The 17,103-nt window shown below is 52.0% G+C and overlaps 1 protein-coding gene across 1 annotated transcript in view; it reads right to left on the reverse strand.

The window, feature by feature from the left end:
• Positions 1–12,722: 12,722 nt before the first annotated feature.
• Positions 12,723–17,103, reverse strand: part of LOC123356211 (vasoactive intestinal polypeptide receptor 1-like) — a 79,116-nt gene continuing 74,735 nt past the window's right edge. The window contains exons 12-13 of the mRNA XM_044999202.1: positions 16,098–16,139; positions 12,723–15,398 (exon numbers count right to left, since the gene is read on the reverse strand). Coding sequence (XP_044855137.1) covers positions 15,306–15,398; positions 16,098–16,139 — 135 coding nt within the window. The 3' untranslated portion in view covers positions 12,723–15,305. The remainder of the gene's footprint in view (positions 15,399–16,097; positions 16,140–17,103) is intronic.

The following is a 17,103-nucleotide window of genomic DNA, read 5'->3' on the forward strand; positions in this document are numbered from 1 at the left end:
AAAGCCAGTGCATCACCCCTTGCATACACAGCAGGTGCATGGCCCCTGCTGCATAAAACAGGTGTCCAACCCTTTGCAACAAGTGTCCAGCACCTGTTGTGTAGGGCCTCTTGTGTATACAACAGGTGCAGCAACCCTTGCATCTGAGGCGGATTCATAGCCCCGTGCATATACCGTATGTGCATTACTGCTTGCACAGTCAGTAGCTGCATGGCCCCTTGTGTATGCAGCAGGCACGTGAAAATTGTTGTTAGGTGTGAGTGAGTCCCATGCAGAATCTATCCAATCTGTGATTTGTTCCCGGTCCCCCTCCCCGCTGGGTTTCCCTCTTTCATCCCCTTCCTTCTTGCCTTTCTCAGTCACCCTCTCTCTTTTTCCCCTTCCCCCTCCTCACTCCAGTCCTTTATTTCCCTTCTCCCCGTCTCCTAATTCTGCCTCTCTTTACCCTCCGCCCTCTCTCTGTTATCCCGGCACCAGGACCCATGGCCCTGGGAGGGATCAGCTGCCTGTGTACACACCACACACTGCAGGCTCAGGGAATCTTTGGCTGGGAAATAGGAGAGGATTCGCAATAGCTTCAAATGGCGTCTTCTCCTGGCACGTCACCTCATGCCATTTCGCAACAGCGCAGAAATTGTTCTCTCCTCACGACCTTCCCCACGAGGGGCTCTTTGCACTTTCCCACGGGGCCCGACTTCAGCGCAGAAGGGGGCCAAGGGATCTCTTCCACAAAAGGAGATGCAGCAAACGCTCCCTACCCAGGGCAGCCTGAAGACCTTTCATGCAACCTCCGGCTTGGACTGGCCAAAGTTTATATTTAGAACCCGAGGAGGAGAAGCCAGGAGCCAGGGGATTTCTGACTTTAAAGCTGTGTTTTGAGCTGTGTGCTTCAGCAGACGGAAGATGGAATAGAAGTGTAGTTTCTGCCCCCACCCCTTAATTGGACCAGCCAGTTTGCAGTCACTAGGGTCTGTGTCCTAGTGGGACAACTGGGATTGCTTAGTCCACGTAACTCTGTATTTACTGTATTTACTTTCTGTTTATTGCCGCTCTCTGCGGGGACTTTCTCCTCTTTTCCTAACATGACTGACCAAGACTGGAGCGAGGGTCACCTGATGGCAGAAAAAGCACAACCAAGCAGTCTTTCTCCAGACACTGTCGGCTCCTAACAAGACCCCCGGGGCCGTCACAGTGCTAAGTTACCAAGAGCAGGGTAGCGAGAGCCCTCAGGCTGCGCTGTCATTTAGGCAAAGCACAGGGAGAGTGTTAGTTAGTATCTGTGCTACTCTAGGGAGCAAAAGCTCCGAGACACTGACCGGCTGCCTGGCAGCAACCCAGGTCTTAATCAGTTACTTACTTTTTGATGGAAAAAGCAGTGTCCCAAGGAAAGAGCTTTTAGGGTCAGATTTTCACTCTCCTTCGACTCCGAGAGTGTGAGTGGCTTTGGCTCAGCTGGTGCCTGCTGGCAGGACAGCTGCTGCTGTCAGATGGTCACGAGTGAAACCTGAGGACCTGAGGGGTTCTTCAGGTAGCATCGGTCTCTCTCAGCTTCGGCATTCGTCCTCCGGGCAGCCAATCAAGTGGGAGGCAGTTCCTCTGAATGCAGCCCCATCGTAGGGTGCTGGAGAGAGGGGACAGGCTCCCTGGGACATACACACAAGGGGGACCCCTCAGCCCAAGCAGCTCCTAAGTGATCCATGGTGAGCAGAGTTGGGAGCAGCTCACTAACTGCATCACAGCGAAAGGCCGATCCAGCCAGGCAGCCCCTTGGCTCAGGTTAGAACGGGGTAGGCAACCTATGGCACGCGTGTCGAAGACGGCACACGAGCTGATTTTCAGTGGCACTCACACTGCCTGGGTCCTGGCCACCGGTCCGGGGGGCTCTGCATTTTAATTTAATTTTAAATGAAGCTTCTTAAACATTTTGAAACCTTATTTACTTTACAATAGTTATTTACTAAGCAATAGTTTAGTTATATATTATAGACATAGAAAGAGACCTTCTAAAAACATTAAAATGGATTACTGGCACGTGAGACCTTAAATTAGAGCGAATAAATGAAGACTCGGCGCAGCACTTGTGAAAGGTTGCCGACCCCTGGGTTAGAACAAGGGGCAGGATCTGCTGGCTGGTGAGGCTGCTTCAGACTAGAGCTGGGCAGCACCTGGTTCTTTGGTGCAGGAGCCATGCCAAACCATAGAAAATAAATCCAGTCTCGCTGAGCCACAATGAAATTTCCTTTTCATTTTCCAGTGAAAAGAGACAACAGAATTCACTTCAGCCCAAACCGAAAGGCTCGTTCTGGGTTTGCGTTTGGTACCGTCTTCTTTTTAAAAAATAAAATAAAATGGAAGTCAAATTTCGAAATGAAAGGTAGTTTCAAATCGAAGACTAGAAATGTTGCATTTTGATTGTTTCTTCTTTCTTTTTGCGGGGGGGGAGGAACATTAATTTGGCATAAACTATTGCAAATGATTACAGTTGACCTAAATATGTGTTTTTTGGGGGGGGGGAAGTTTTCTTCCCCAAAAAGTGTGGCCCAGTTCCCCTCCCGACTGAGTCTGGCACCTCAGGGATCCCACAAATTGCTACCAAACAGGAGTGGGGTAAGCCAAGGCCATCAGACCCCCTCCAGCTGTTCTAACGTGAAGAGAAATGTCGTGCAAACAGGCAGGGCAGTGTGACGAGACAACTGTTAGGTAGGGGGTGTTCTGAAGCCACTGCCCTTCATGCCGACAATACTGTTTCATTGCCTCCTTGTCCTGCCCTGTCTGTCCGTGTGTGTCCGCCTGCCCTCTCTTGTTGTACACACCGACTGTCAGCTCTTTGGGGCAGGAACCAACTTTTTGTTGTGTGTTTGGACAGCACCTGGCACAATGCGGGGCTGGACCCTGGGTTCCTAGCTGCTACCTGTATAGAAAAAATACACACTAATGGCTGAAGGGTCAGGCTGTAGATTGAGAATGTACCAGCTCTGCTCAGATCCAGGTCAGGCACTGAATGGCCCCCAGGGGCAGTTCTCCTCTCATTGCTCCTGAAAGAAGCTGTCTGTTCTCAAGGACAGTCATGCCGCAGCACCCAGCCGTCTGAGGAAACCAGGAATCCCGGCCCAGAACAAACTCAGGTCTTATGTTGCAAGCCCCATAAATGGATGTGCCTCGGTAAGTGCCCCTGGAAGCAATGAAACCCTACAAGGAAAGGGGAAGGCACCGAGAGTGTTCTATAGAATAAAGAGGCTGCTCATAATACCGAGCTCTCCTATAGAACTTGTCATCAGTTGATCTCAAAGCACTTTACTGAGGAGGTGAGACCTCTCTGGCTTTAAGATTAAGCTTGATAAGTTATGGAGGGAATGGTTTGATAGGAGAACGTGATTTAGTCAATAAGTCAATAACGTGTGACCACTGGTAATTAGTACCGAGGGTCAATGTTGGGATATTGAAAGTCTTTTTCCAGAGGGTCTGGCTGGAGAGTCTTGCCCGCATGCTCGGGGTTCAGCTGATCGCCATATTTGGGGTCGGGAAGGAATTTTCCTCCAGGGTAGATTGGCAGCGGCCCTGGAGGTTTTTCACCTTCCTCCGCAGCATGGGGCAGGGGTCGCTTGCTGGAGGATTATCTGCTACTTGAAGTCTTTAAATCAGGATTTGGGGACTTCAACAGCTGAGTCAAGGGAGAGAATTATTTCAGGAGTGGGTGGGTCAGCTTTTGAGGCCTGCATCTTGCAGGAGGTCAGACTAGATGATCATAATGGTCCCTTCTGATCTTAAGTTCTATGATTCTATGATTCATTAGTCCCATTTTAGAGAGGGGGAAACTGAGGCATAGATCAGCGACATGACCTGCCCCAGGCCACCCAGCAGGGACAGGCACAGAACCCAGATCTCCTGAGACCCAGTCCACTGCTCGATTCACTAGGCCACACTGCTCTGAAGAGAAACTACGGTAGACACCTGCTTTATCCAGTCAGACTCCTGCTAAAACTGTTAAGGTGGCAAAATCCAACCTGTCTTACTACACACTAGAGAAACCTGGACCCCAGCTCCGTGTGCCCCCCTGAGCAGCCTCATCCCCCCACACCAGACTGCCCGAGAGTAGCACAAGCTGAACTCTGCACAAAGCCTCCTTGCCTCCCAGCAGCCTCCAGCCACACACAACCCCCCTGAAAAAGAGTGCAAACAGCCAACCCCTCCCGCACCACAGGACAAAATCCTCTGAAGACAAAGTCACAAACCATGCCAGCCTGGATGGCTACAGGGCCCCAAGCAGAACCGTCACCTGGGCAGCTCCCCCTCCAGGGTTAAGTGTGCAAAGCAAGAGCAGAGCCTCAGAGTGCAAATGGAGAGGGATGTCAGTTCATCCAATCCAGGGAGACAGAAACCCAGAGCAGGGCCGCCCAGGGCGGAAGGACCCCTCACTGCGGGTCTTCGGGGCACTTCGGTGGCGGGTCCCAGAGCGGAAGGACGTCCCGCCGTCAAATTGCCACCGAAGCCACAGAGCGGAAGAAGCTCCGGAGGCCTGGGCCCCGCGAGAGCTTTCCAGGCCCCCCGGAGCAAGTGAAGGACCCTGCTCCAGGGGCCCCGAAAAAGTCTCATGGGGGCCCCTGTGGGACCCGGGGCCTGGGGCAAATTGCCCTACTTGTGCCCCCCCAGTTGTCCCCCCCTTGACTCTCCTGGCCAACAGAGAAAGACACTGCCTCAGAAAATCATCAAAAGCCACGAATTAAAACTAGGCATAAGCCCAGGGGAGGGACAGGGAGACGGCAATGCCAGTCAAATGGCAAATGGGTGAGACAACCCCACACATTGGTAGGAAACTCCCCCCCCGGGCACCTGCTTGAGGATGTATCCAGCTGGTATGGAGGCGCATAAAGCCAGAAAGGAGTACTGTGACCATCTAGTATGATCTGTGTAACACAGGCGACTGAACGCCCCCAAAGTGACTCCTGTTTGAATTGGAGCAGATCTTTTAGAAACTTGATTTAAAACTTGCCAGTGGGCTTTCTGAATAGTCTTCTTCATGTGTGAGCAAATGCTCAGTCTTGGGAAGACATGCTGCGTTACTTTACTTTGTTATGCGAGGTTCGGGTATAGGGGGCTGTGGGAGCAGACCTCTGCCTTGGTCTCTCACAAAGTCAATTCTTGATGCAGAGTGGCTCTCTGGGACCTGAGCACTGATGCTGAGTTGAGTTCCACCAAGAGGGTATTGTGCTGTTTGTGACCACCTCCATCCCAGGACTGGGGTATCCATGTAAATCAGGGGTTTTCAACCTTTTTTTATTTGTGGCCCCCTACAAATTTTCAAATCGAGGTACAGATCCCTTTGGAAATCTTCAACATAGTCTGTGGGTCCCCAGGGGTTCATGGCCCACAGTTAGGTAGGGGGTGGCCCCAGCTAACGTTTGGCAAAGAGGGTGACACTATTTACATTCTGCTTTTTGAAACATCAGATCAACTATCTGAGCCACAGTGCTAAACAAAACCAGGGCAGTAAGATGAGACAACAGTTAGGTTGAAAACTTGTAGCTCAGCAGAGGAGAAATTAGTGATGTGGAATCTGAGTATATTTAGTATCATTTGTTCCCCGGGGTCTGTACTGGGCTCAGTCTTATTCAACATGTTCATAAATGATCTGGAAAAGGGGGTAAACAGTCAGGTGGCAAAATTTGCAGATGATACAAAACCATTCAAGATAGTTAAGACCCAGGCAGACTGCGAAGAGATACAGAGGGGTCTCTCAAAACTGGGTGACAGAGCAACAAAATGGCAGATGAAATTTAATGTTGATAAATGCAAAGTAATGCACATTGGAAAACATAATCCTAACTATATAGATATACAATGATGAGGTCTAAATTAGCTGTCACCACTGAAGAAAAAGATCTTGGCATTATTGTGGATAGTTCTCAGAAAGCATCTGCTCAATGTGCAGCCGCAGTCAAAAAAGTGAAAAGAATTTTGGGAATCATTAAGAAAGGGATAGATAATAAAACAGAAAATATCATATTGTCTCTATATAAATCCATGGTATGGTCACATCTTGAATACTGCGTGCACACGTGGTCACCCCATCTCAGAAAAGATATATTGGAATTGGAAAAGGTTCAGAAAAAGACAACAAAAATGCTTAGGGGTATAGAATGGCTTCCGTATGAGGAGAGACTAATAAGACTGGGACTTTTCAGCTTGGAAAAGAGATGACTAAGGAGGGATATGATTGAGGTCTATAAAATCATGACTGGTGTGGAGAAAGTAAATAAGGAAATGTTATTTACTCCTTCTCATAACACAAGAACTAGGAGTGAACACATGAAATTCATTGGCAGCATATTTAAAACAAGCAAAAGGAAATATTTCTGCACACAATGCGCAGTCAACCTGTGGAACCCTTTGCCAGAGGATGTTGTGAAGATAAGTTCATGGGGGATAGGTCCATCAATGGCTATTAGCCAGGATGGGCAGGAATGGTGTCCCTAGCCTCTGTTTACCAGAAGCTGGGGAATGGGCAACAGGGGATGGATCACTTGATGATTCCCTGTTCAGTTCATTCCCTCTGAGGTACCTGGCACTGGCCACTCTCGGAAGGCAGGATATTGAGCTAGATGGACCATTGGTCTGACCCAGTATGGCCGTTCCTATGTTCTAATATTTTGCTAGAAATTTAAAAAATCAGGACTGTTTAGAGAGGCCCGGGGAGCAGTCCCTGCTCTTCCTGACTCAGAGGAATTTTTGAATTAGGCTGGGCTAGGACCTGAACCTGGTTCTCCCACAGTCCAGTGAGCTATTGCCAGGCTGTGGGGACACAGACTCCTCAAACTCAGGATTTGAGCTGAAAAGTAACATTCAGACACAATTCGGTTGTCACAGAAGGTTCGGGGCTTGTTCCACAGCAAACCAAAAACAAATGTCAGAACTTCAAAAGTTGCTGTGAAGTGGGACTGTCACTCACTAGGCAGCTCTACTCGCCATTCCCCCGCTCCCACCTCACGCTCACCACCAAGAGGTGCAGGGCACTAGTGTGCACTGGATTGGAGAGAGGCCCGTGCCACGACACTGTGCAGGCTGAAATATGAATGGGGAATATTGGGTCCCTCCTTCCCGCATAGCCTGCTTGCTTTCCTCCCCAAGAACACGGGGTGTCTCCAGGGTCCTTACTGGGGGCTCAGGATAGCTCTGCGTAGACCAAAGCTGCTTTGGCCTGGAATGGCCATTCTGAACCAGAGCAAAGGAAGCCACATGGATCTCACCTTTCAGTCTTCGAAGCGGTTTCTGCTTCCCCACGGCACTTCCCCAGGCTCAGATTAGGGGCTGTGCCTGGCCCAGGTTTGACCCTTGCTGCCCCGTGCTACATATGCGCCCATGTTACAGGCCTATGCAATCCGAGAGTGGGGTGGTGCTACTGTAACACCAACAGACCCTGGCTGTCTGTGGGTGGGATCAAACTTGGGTCCTCTGGAGCTTAATGCATGAGCAAAAAGCCAACTGGCTGTTAGCTAAGGCTGGAGAGCAAGCTCATTAATCTCTCTCTCTCTCTAAGTGGTCTTGGTACCACTAGGTAGGACACAACCCCACACCCAGGAGGTGTGTGTGTGTTACAATGCCTGTGGCAGCTTTGTGACTGGTCCCGTGACAGCTCCTGTGACCCAGACCAGGATAGGAATCAGCTTCCCAAGGCAAAGCAAGTTATTTAGTACAGCCCCCGGAGTCCCTTGGCAAACGGTGAGCTCCACCTTAGCCCTGCACTCCCCTCCCCTCTGCCAGGCAGAGAATATTCCCATTGCAAAGACCTGCACGCAGCTCCTGAAACATGAAGGGCTAAATTCTACTCTCAGTACAACGAGCAGGGATCCAGCCATATGGCCCCCATCCTTGTCAGTGGGGAAAGGCCCCGAGAACACCTAGGACTGGAAAGCCTTCCCCGGATAACGCTGGCGTGTCTAACTCGCACAGGATGCAGAGGGGATAGCAGAGCTCTCACTCAGGAGAAGCACAGACACTAGGTCGGGGGTCTCTTCTGTGTGGCCCACCAAGCTCCCCGCGGCCCCCGCCCACCTCCAGGCCAGGGGTGGGCAAACTACAGCCCACGGGCTGGCCTGCGGAATTGCCCCGCGAGCCCGCACCGCTCCCTTAAGCGGCTGGCAGCACGTCCCTTTGGGTTGGGGGGGGCTCCTACATTGCCTCGCTTCAAGGTACCACCCCCCGCAGCTCCCATTGGCCGGGAACAGGGGCGGGGCCTCATGGAAGGGGTGGAGTGGAGGCAGGGCCGGGGGCAGTGAGGGTGGGGGTGTCAGTGATGCGGCCCTCAGGCCAATGCACTAGACCTCATGTGGCCCTTGTGGTCATTTGAGTTTGAGACCCCTACACTAGGTCACCCAGGTCTTCCAGCAGCACAGGTGAGGCACTTGTGCTCCCAGCGCTGCCTGGCCTCCAGGTGTCTCTCTAGCTGCCTGCGGAGCTGACTGCCTGTGGGGGTGAGGGCTGGCTCCAGGACTTGACTGGGATCCTGTCTTGCTGCTGGCGAGAGCTGCTGTGACTACCCTGCCCAACCAGCCACAACGAGAGGGTCCAATGGGAGAATGCAGCAGGCCCAGGCTACAGGCTGTGAATGCACCTGATAGGGGCTTCCCCAGGTGCCTCAGTGTAACAAACTGGCTTGCCCTTCCCCGAACCTGGGGCCAGCCTGGCCTGATTGCTGAGGAGGCACACCTGAGAGGGATCAGGTGCTTCCCCTACAAACAGCAACAGTGGACTACAGTGGAGGAGGGGATTGAGAGGAGCCAGAGCAGAGGCAGTACCAGCAGAGAAACCTGCAAGGGAGCTATGAGACTCACTCCAGGCAGGAAAGACTTGGCAGTGCCTTGACCAGAGGGTAACTTGTATTGTGCTTGGGAAATTGCAGGTTTATTTTGAGTTTAGTTTCTGTCAATAAACCCAGACCCCAAGAAGAGGCCTTGAGAACAGCTGCAGAAAAGGCTGTGTGAAGATTATTTAAGAAGCTCCTTGAGGGGGAAACTGAGGCAGGCAGTCTATAGTGTGACCTCAGGCCCTGAGATGGTGTACAGGAGGCAGCCGCCTCATGACGCTCAGCCATAACGAGGAGGGGGAAAATGGCCAAAGGGAGGTGGCCTTCAGGCCAATGGAAAATCCTGCCACGCTGTCCCAGCTCCAGCTCCAGCCAGCCTCACAAGGACTTTCATGGACTTCCCAGTGAGCTGGGCTGCCTGGCAGCCATGCCCCTAGTGAGAGGGAACCAGGTGAGTCTGGGAGAAAACAAGAGACCATCTGCCTGGTCTGCCACGGGGAAGCCATGGCCAAAAGCAGGAGGTGGTGAAGAGAAGAACCTGCCCCAGAACACCTGTCTCCAGTCATTGCCAGTGGTCACCCTGCTGCAGCCCAATGGAGAAGAGTGTCTCCACCCCCGAAGCAGCAAAGCACAGAGCGCACCCAGCACCGTCACAGCTGTCCCTGGTACATGGAGTCACCCGTGTGTCTTTCCTCGTAACATCATGCACCTGGCTCAGGCCACGCTAATGAGGCTTGTTGGGTCTCACTGTGGGGTGAGAGTACCTGGAGGTGCCCATGAACCCTGGCTGAATCCTCCCATCTTGGGCCCTGCTCTCCTGCAGATGGTTGTTACTCAACAGCTACCCAGTCACTTCAGTCAAGGCAGAGGGAGTCAATGCAGGTGTGGCAGGTCCCTGTAAGTCACCCCACGTCAGACACCAGCTCTCCGTGCTTATTGGTGGCTCTTCTGGCCTAGCAAGCCAGCTCCTAGCATGGCCCTGGGGCCAATCAGCAAGGGCACAGATGTGTCACTCTGATCCATTAGAGCAGTCGCGTCCACCCCAGGCAGTTCTTCGCCCCCAGGGCTGAGCACCATGTGGCAAGGAAGGCTCACATCCCCCACCAAGTCAGGTGGGGGCACAGCTGAGGGACAGAGGTGGGTGGCGCAGAGAGGGAGAAGATAGGTCCCAAGTACCCCTCAGAGGAGAACACCTGTATTTCCCTACCCACCTCCCAAGGGCAGGGCACCTTGTTTGCTCTCCGACCTCTACAAGGGCAGGCCCTGTCTCTCCCTCAGAGCAGCACACACTCCTCTCCGAGGCACCAGGCATTCACATTATAACTGCATTGACCGAGCTGTTGAATGAAGAGGGTAGCAGTCAGTGCTCCTGGGGGGTTGGACAGGGCCTGTCTCCAGTGCCCGCTGCTCTGGGGACGGCTGCTCATTCCACAGCCCATGCAGCTGTATCCAGTGTCAGCACCGGCTGTATCACAGTGCCACCCGCAGGCTCCCAGCAAAGCCCTGCACTGCTCCCGCACTAAGGACGCAACCCAAGCAGTCGAAGGGTCTTGTGTAGCCAGGAGGCCACAGCATGCACTTGCCAAGGAGGCAGCACCAGGAGGCGGCTCAGGTCTTGTACCACCAAGTCATCTAATGCTAATGCCTGAGCCTTGTCTGTACCAGGGCCTTGAACACCCTCCCCCCACCCTGGAGCTGCCCCCCGCAGGGAGAACAGCCCGGAAGCAGCCTGGCGCAGGTGAGAACTCAGGGAGTCAGGGCCAGGCTGGTCATGGCAAAGAGCTCATCAGGAGATTCACTGAAGCAGCACCATGGCCCAGGCTCCTTCACATTCATCTGTGGATTGGCCCAGTGTGCATCAAGGAGAGGCTGGGCCACCTGGAGTAACCTGCAGGGCCGTGGGGCCCCAACCCTCTGTCACTGCAAGAGCCAGGGCCCCACTGGGAATAGAAGCACACAGCAGGCCAAGCAATGCGGAGTCAGGGTCTGTCCACACTGGAGCGGGAGGTGTGCATGTACCCACGCTAGCTCCAGTGGTGCTAGTGCGTGAAAAGTAGCAGTGGTGCCACCCCCTGTACGCTCCCTAGGTCTGTACACTGCTTGTGTCTGAAAATTATCCCCCTTGCTCCAGTGCACACGTCCCATTCGGGGCTCCCACAAGGGATTCACTACCCACTTGCCTGTATGTGTTGTGCCTTTCCTCTGTGCCCAGGCCACGGGGGCTAGGACTGTCCACAACTCCTAGGAATGGCGCTTAGTCCTTTAGTAACAGACACATTAAGGCCAGAAGGGACCGTTAGGTCATTGAGTCTGAGCTCCTGTAGAGAGCACAGACCAGAGACCCTTCCCCGATAGCTTCCTCATCGGCCCTTACCTTCCCTGTGAGCCACAGAGTATCTCTAAGAACGACACCTCGTCTTGATTTAAAGATGGCGAGAGACAGGGAGTGCACCCCATCCTTGGACAGGTGCTGCCATGGGTTAGCTCAAGCTGCAGAGGGCCATGCTCTCAGTGTTGCAGAGCACGAGAACAGTTGCTGCCAGGCCTCTTTGCATCCTTGTGACGTGATTCCATTGTCGGGGAAGGTATGTTGACACCTGCAGACGTCTGTGCAGTGTGGCCGAGATAACGCTGCTGCGGGGAAGCCGACATTCCTGACACCCTGCCCCTAAATTCCCCGGCCTAGCACAGCACAGATGTAGATCTTTGCATTGAAATCACTCCTATGTGCACAAATAATTACAAAAGGAGAAGAGCTTTTAGTCACCTGGGCTATGGCTATGGCTACAGCTACAGAGTGTGGCAGTACAGCCCAGTGGGCCAAGCACTGGGTTGGAGTACAGAGACCTGGGTTCTAATCCCAGCTTTGCCACTGGCCTGCTGAGTGGCTGGATCACTAGAGCTATTGATCTGGGCACAGGAGTGCGCTAATCTGTCTAGGGAGGTAGTGTGGCCTAGTGCACAGCAGTGGGAGTCAGGACACTTGGGTCCTGTTCCTGGCTCTGCCATGGGCCTGCTGGGTGACCTTGAGCAAATCACTTCCCCTCTCTGTGCCTCAGTTTCCCTGGCAATAAACTCGGGATAATGAAACTGACATCCTCAGTTAAACACTTTGAGATCTGCTGATTGATCAGGGCTGGCCTAGCCCCAGGCCTTTAAAGGGGAAGGCTATGCCCTTACAGGAGCTGGTTGTGATACTATGTCTGTGTTAGATCCTTCCTTGCCCCTCTCCCATACTCTAGCAAGGCAGGACAGGGCTGTTACCCCCTTATACAAATGTGAGGGGAGCGGGGGCGGGAGGATGCAACTCTCCTGCAGGCTGGGGATCCTTGGGAAGCTGTACATTGGCAAGCACTGATTTTCTCTCGGGCTGGGCAGCAACAGGAAAAACAGAGGCACTGAAAATCAGTGGCCACTTCACTGTGCTGCTCAAAGGCCAGACTTTGTTGTTGCTTTTGGCTCCCTCTGGGACTGAGGTGCTGAATGCCTGGGCTGTGGGCGCTCTTCTGAGTGGGCCATAAAATTAAAGTTTCATAAGCCAGGAGAGAAGAAATCATAAACAGCTCAGGGATTAGGGAAGCCAGCGGCGTGGTCTCACAAAGACAAGTCCCTCTGGACAAAAGTGACGGGGACTTTGCAATGTTGTTGTAGCCGTGTTGGTCCCAGGATATTAGCGAGCCAAGGTGGGAGACAGTCACAGTGTTGGTGGGTGAAGGACTCTGGATTTCAGTGCAGCCCTTGGCACAGGACGTATCTGGGACATCTTCTCAGAATGCCCAGTTGGTTACCTAAACAGGCATTTCTTTGGCACCTCTAGAGCAAGAGACAAGAGTGGCTGATGCTAGAGGCACATGCCGTAACACAGTAACGTCTGAAGCAGCTTTATTACATCAGCATATAAAACAAGCCCAGAATAGGAATGAATGGCGCAGTTTAACTCCTGCCTGATGACCCTTGTAGCCAATGATTTTAGTTTATTATCCAGTTATTGGGTGATGTTATGATTAATTACCATGTCATGTTATATATAAGCATTGTACAGTGAATCAAGTTAAGCTATAGGATGATAGAAGTATAAGCTTGAACAGTAGTTAGAGGGAATCAGGGATTAGCTAGCTAAGTAAGAAAGGCTGAAATGTAAGACTTGTAGGCTGAGGCCTGCAAGATTTTAGCCTAGCTATTTTAGGCCCTGGAGCTAAGAAATGCTGACAGAGTAAGTGACTGAAGAATAACCCGATGCACTGAGATGATGGGAAAAGCGGCACTAAGGGTAACATTGCGAAAAATTAGCTGGAAGATTAATTTTAAAACATAAAAATGTGGTAGAGGCACATCTGTCTCCCACATGCATCTGAACCTCGGGATACAGGTTGAGTGTCAATACCAATGAGAATAAAGAGAACCTACATGACCTATACATGACCTTTTTTGAATATTAGGAAAAACTTTTTCACTAGGAGGGTGGTGAAGCACTGGAATGCTAGGGAGGTGGTGGAATCTCTTTTCTTAGAGGTTTTTAAGGTCAGGCTTGACAAAGCCCTGTCTGGGATGATTTAGTTGGTGATTGGTCCTCCTTTGAGCAGGGGGTTGGACTAGATACCTCCTGAGGTCCCTTCCAACCCTGATATTCTATGATTCTCTAGAAATCCGGGTCCCTTCTGTTTCTAGAGGCCCAATAATGAAAAGAGGGGTGACACTTCCATGTACATGCATGGAATATAAGTACAGGCAGAATCACATTATAAAAAGGGGGTGCCCAGAATGGGAAAATTGAACTTCCTCTGGGCAAACTCCAGCAGAAAGCATCCCTGTGCTGGTCAATCCATGAGAGACCCACCAGACCCTACTGCTGGATGGGTTGTTGGATGTGGGTTGCTGGATAGTGTTGGATGTGAGTCTGGCTGCAGTTAGAACTGGTGCCTGGATAGATCTAGGCGTTGTATATGCTGTGATACTCATAACGGTGTTGGTAACATTAGTAAAATGGATACAAGATAATAAACCTTCTTGTGATTGTCTGTTATTTGCTTATGGCTTCGTGTGTTCCTAGGAGCTCTAGAGCTAAAACGGGCAGAGAGAGCTCTGCTGAACTGTAGCCGCCAGAGCCGAGCCCTCGATGGTGTAACAGAACAGCACTAAAATTACCTTTAAATAACAATAAAGGCTACATACACCCTGATGGTGTGGGAAGACTGGTGATGATGATGGCTTGACATATGGCCAGATTTTCAGAGGCATTCAGCACCCAGTGTGCACCCAGCCTATGGTGCTCAGCTCTGGGGAGAGCCCAGTTCAGTGTCTCACCAAATCCTGCTACAGGGCAAAATTCTCCCCATGCACAGGGCCTGCATGAAGCCAAGACATCATTAAAAGCCTAAAATTGGGACTGAAGCAGGACCTCACCCTAATGCTGGCTCCTTGCAGAGGAGCGAACCCTGTCCACTCTGATTCCAACTGCCGGGTGTGGGAATCCTGTCCTGTGGGTGGGGACAGGGCTGGAAGAACCAAAGCCAAAGGGTGAAGTATCAGATGAAGTGTTGGCAAGGGGTAAACAGCAAGGCATGGAGCTGGGGATGTGTGTTGTGCAAGGGCTGGCCTCATCCAACATCTCCATTACTGGGCTGGGCAGAGGGAGAAAACCACACGCTGATGAATTCTGCAGATGGCATTAAGCCAGGAGGAGCTGTGAGCACCATGGAAAGGAACAGGAATCACAGAAAATAAGATTCAGCTTGAAAACATGCAAAGCCACCTGAGAAGAACCTGCCAGGTAACCAGGCTGAAATGCCTTGGGAGTGAGCGTAAAGAACAAACACACCATGGCAGCAAAAGAGAGGCCTTCAGGGCAGGTAGCACATCATGGGGCAGGAATACAATTGCCTTTCTCTATATGGCCCAGGCAGGCCACATCAGGCGATGCCGACATCTGGCCCTGGGCAGGCTGTGCCAGGTGACGCTGCATCCCGTGCAGCTCAGGACCAGAAAGATGGAGAAAAACCCTAAGTATTTACACCTGCTAAGGAGACTGGCGGGTTGGATATGTGGGGTACGTGAGTCACAACAGCTGATAGCAGGGTGGGGGCCCATGGCAGGGAGGGGAAAGAGTGAGTTAGAGCAGTGCATGGCTTACAACTAGGAGGAAGGCAACGAATGGAGAATACACCCTGACTCTCTGGAAACTTTTCCCAAGTGCAAAATCTTTGCCTGTGGGGCATTGCCCTGAGGGAAGGGGAGGAAGGTCTGTTTCTTGGGACATTGAACACAAAGCTGGACAAAGCCCTGGAGAATAGAATGCAGAGTACGACCCTGCAGCAATCTCTGAGTGGATCTACAAGGTCTTTTCCCTCAGTCCCCATCTCTGTATGTTTGGCCAAGGAAGCTGAAACAAACTGGGTGGCAAAGTGGAATGCAAGGCGCTGCCCTACTCCCCGCTGGGGCTGCTGCTGTGGAGCACGGAGTAGCGGTCAGGCTTTGGGAAGCTGTTTATCACCAGCCCTTTCCCTTCTCAGGCTGTAAAGTCTTGGGTCACCAGGTTGAAGACATTGCTCTCCATGGACGACTGCCATTTGCCCCAGTTCCTCTGGATCTCAGCCTGCACCTGGAACAGCCCAGCAGAGAATCACCTTGGAACAACGCTGGGAAAAGCTAGGCCTTCCACACTTTGAGCTCCACTTCAACCCATAGGAAATGGGGGCCAGTACCCAGACCCCTCCCCCAAGGACTCATTCAGGTTTGGCAAAGGGCTTTGAGAGGGAAGGGTAGGGTGACCAGACAGCAAGTGTGATAAATCAGGACAGGGGGTGGGAGGTAATAGGAGCCTACATAAGAAAAAGACCCAAAAATCAGGACTGTCCCTATAAAGTCAGGACATCTGGTCACCCTAGGGAAGGGTGCACAGGGCTGCAGAGTCTCATATCTACAGGCCAATGAAAGGTGGCTTTTTACATCATCAGCTCAGCTGATTTAGCCTACCAGTGTCAGAAACCCCCTCCCCCAGCACTCAGGGAGCCCCCTTTAACAGCTGGTTGGGCTGGAGCCTAAGAGGGACGTGGTTAAGACACAATCACTGTGCTAGACACCGCACTGGGGAGGTTAATTAGAAAAGGCTCCTGCCCTGCTAAAAGGAACCCTGAGACAATGCAGTGCGTGTGTGTGTGTGTATCCTTGTGTGTATATGTATATGTGTGTGCACTGCATGTATCTGTGTGCATGTGTTCACAAGTGAATTTGTGTGCACACGTGCATGTGTTTGTATATACATGTGTGCACACATGTGTGTTGAAGGGAAGTCACTCACCTCCCCATTCAGGAAGCAGTACAGCAGAGCCACCAGGAACCCCTGAAATACAACAGCAGGGAAGAAGTTTCACAAAACAAACATGTTGCTGCATTTCTCCACCCTCCTGAAAAGCCCCAGGACTAGACTCCTCCCAGGAGAGTTGTCTCTGGCCCCACATGCCCAGCTCTGAAACCAGAGGGCAAATGAGCCCAGGACCTGCCTCTGGGAGCCTTTCTGAGACCCTATGAGCTAGGTCCATTATTTGAGATTGGAGGTGGGTTTCTGATGATGGGCCACCAGATCTGCCCTGGGACTTTGCCTCCTGCTCTGTTTGTTTGCCTGGAGGGATCTGCTCAGAATACGGCCATCGCCGGAGTGGATGAGGGGGGCTCTAGGGACTGCAGACAGGAGTCTCTGGGGGCGAGTGTCCCTGAGGGGTTCAAGGGGGCTGCATTGGGAGGCAGGTCTTCCCATTTTATCCCAGAACAGAAGGCTGGCTGTGGCCTTTGTCTGGTGGTCTCTGGGCCGTGGGCCACAGTATAGGTGCATGCATATTGCTTAATAGGGATGGATCTTTCTCTTTGCTTTGGTCTCCCTGAATTATAATGACACCCTCCCTGTGCTTGATGCTAGGTTGGGGAGGTTCACTGGAAAAGGCTCCCTCTACTAAGTGGAACCCGGGAGCATTTGTGGAGTTTGCTGGAAGAGAAGTTAAAGAGTCAAATGTCTGAGGCTCAGAAGATTAGCGCAAGTCTGAATCAGGGCACCAGAAGGTGAGGAGGCCACAATCGGGCGGCACTTCGGAAAAGACGGGCATTAGGAGCCACAGCTAGACAAGGCCAGAGAGAAGCTCGGTGATTACATCTGGCCTGGCCTGGTGTTCATTCTTTTCTATCTTAGGTTTTCCTGTGGCGCCCATCACGTCGCATCTAAGGGCTGGACGGGTGCAGTAGATCTCCTCCTCCTGGTTTCAGCCATGGCAGGTAAGTATGAGCCTGCAGGGGTTTCTTGCAGCATCTTCCCA

The sequence above is a fragment of the Mauremys mutica genome, chromosome 25 (genome assembly GCF_020497125.1).
Source record: "Mauremys mutica isolate MM-2020 ecotype Southern chromosome 25, ASM2049712v1, whole genome shotgun sequence".
NCBI classification, from domain to species: Eukaryota; Metazoa; Chordata; order Testudines; family Geoemydidae; genus Mauremys; species Mauremys mutica.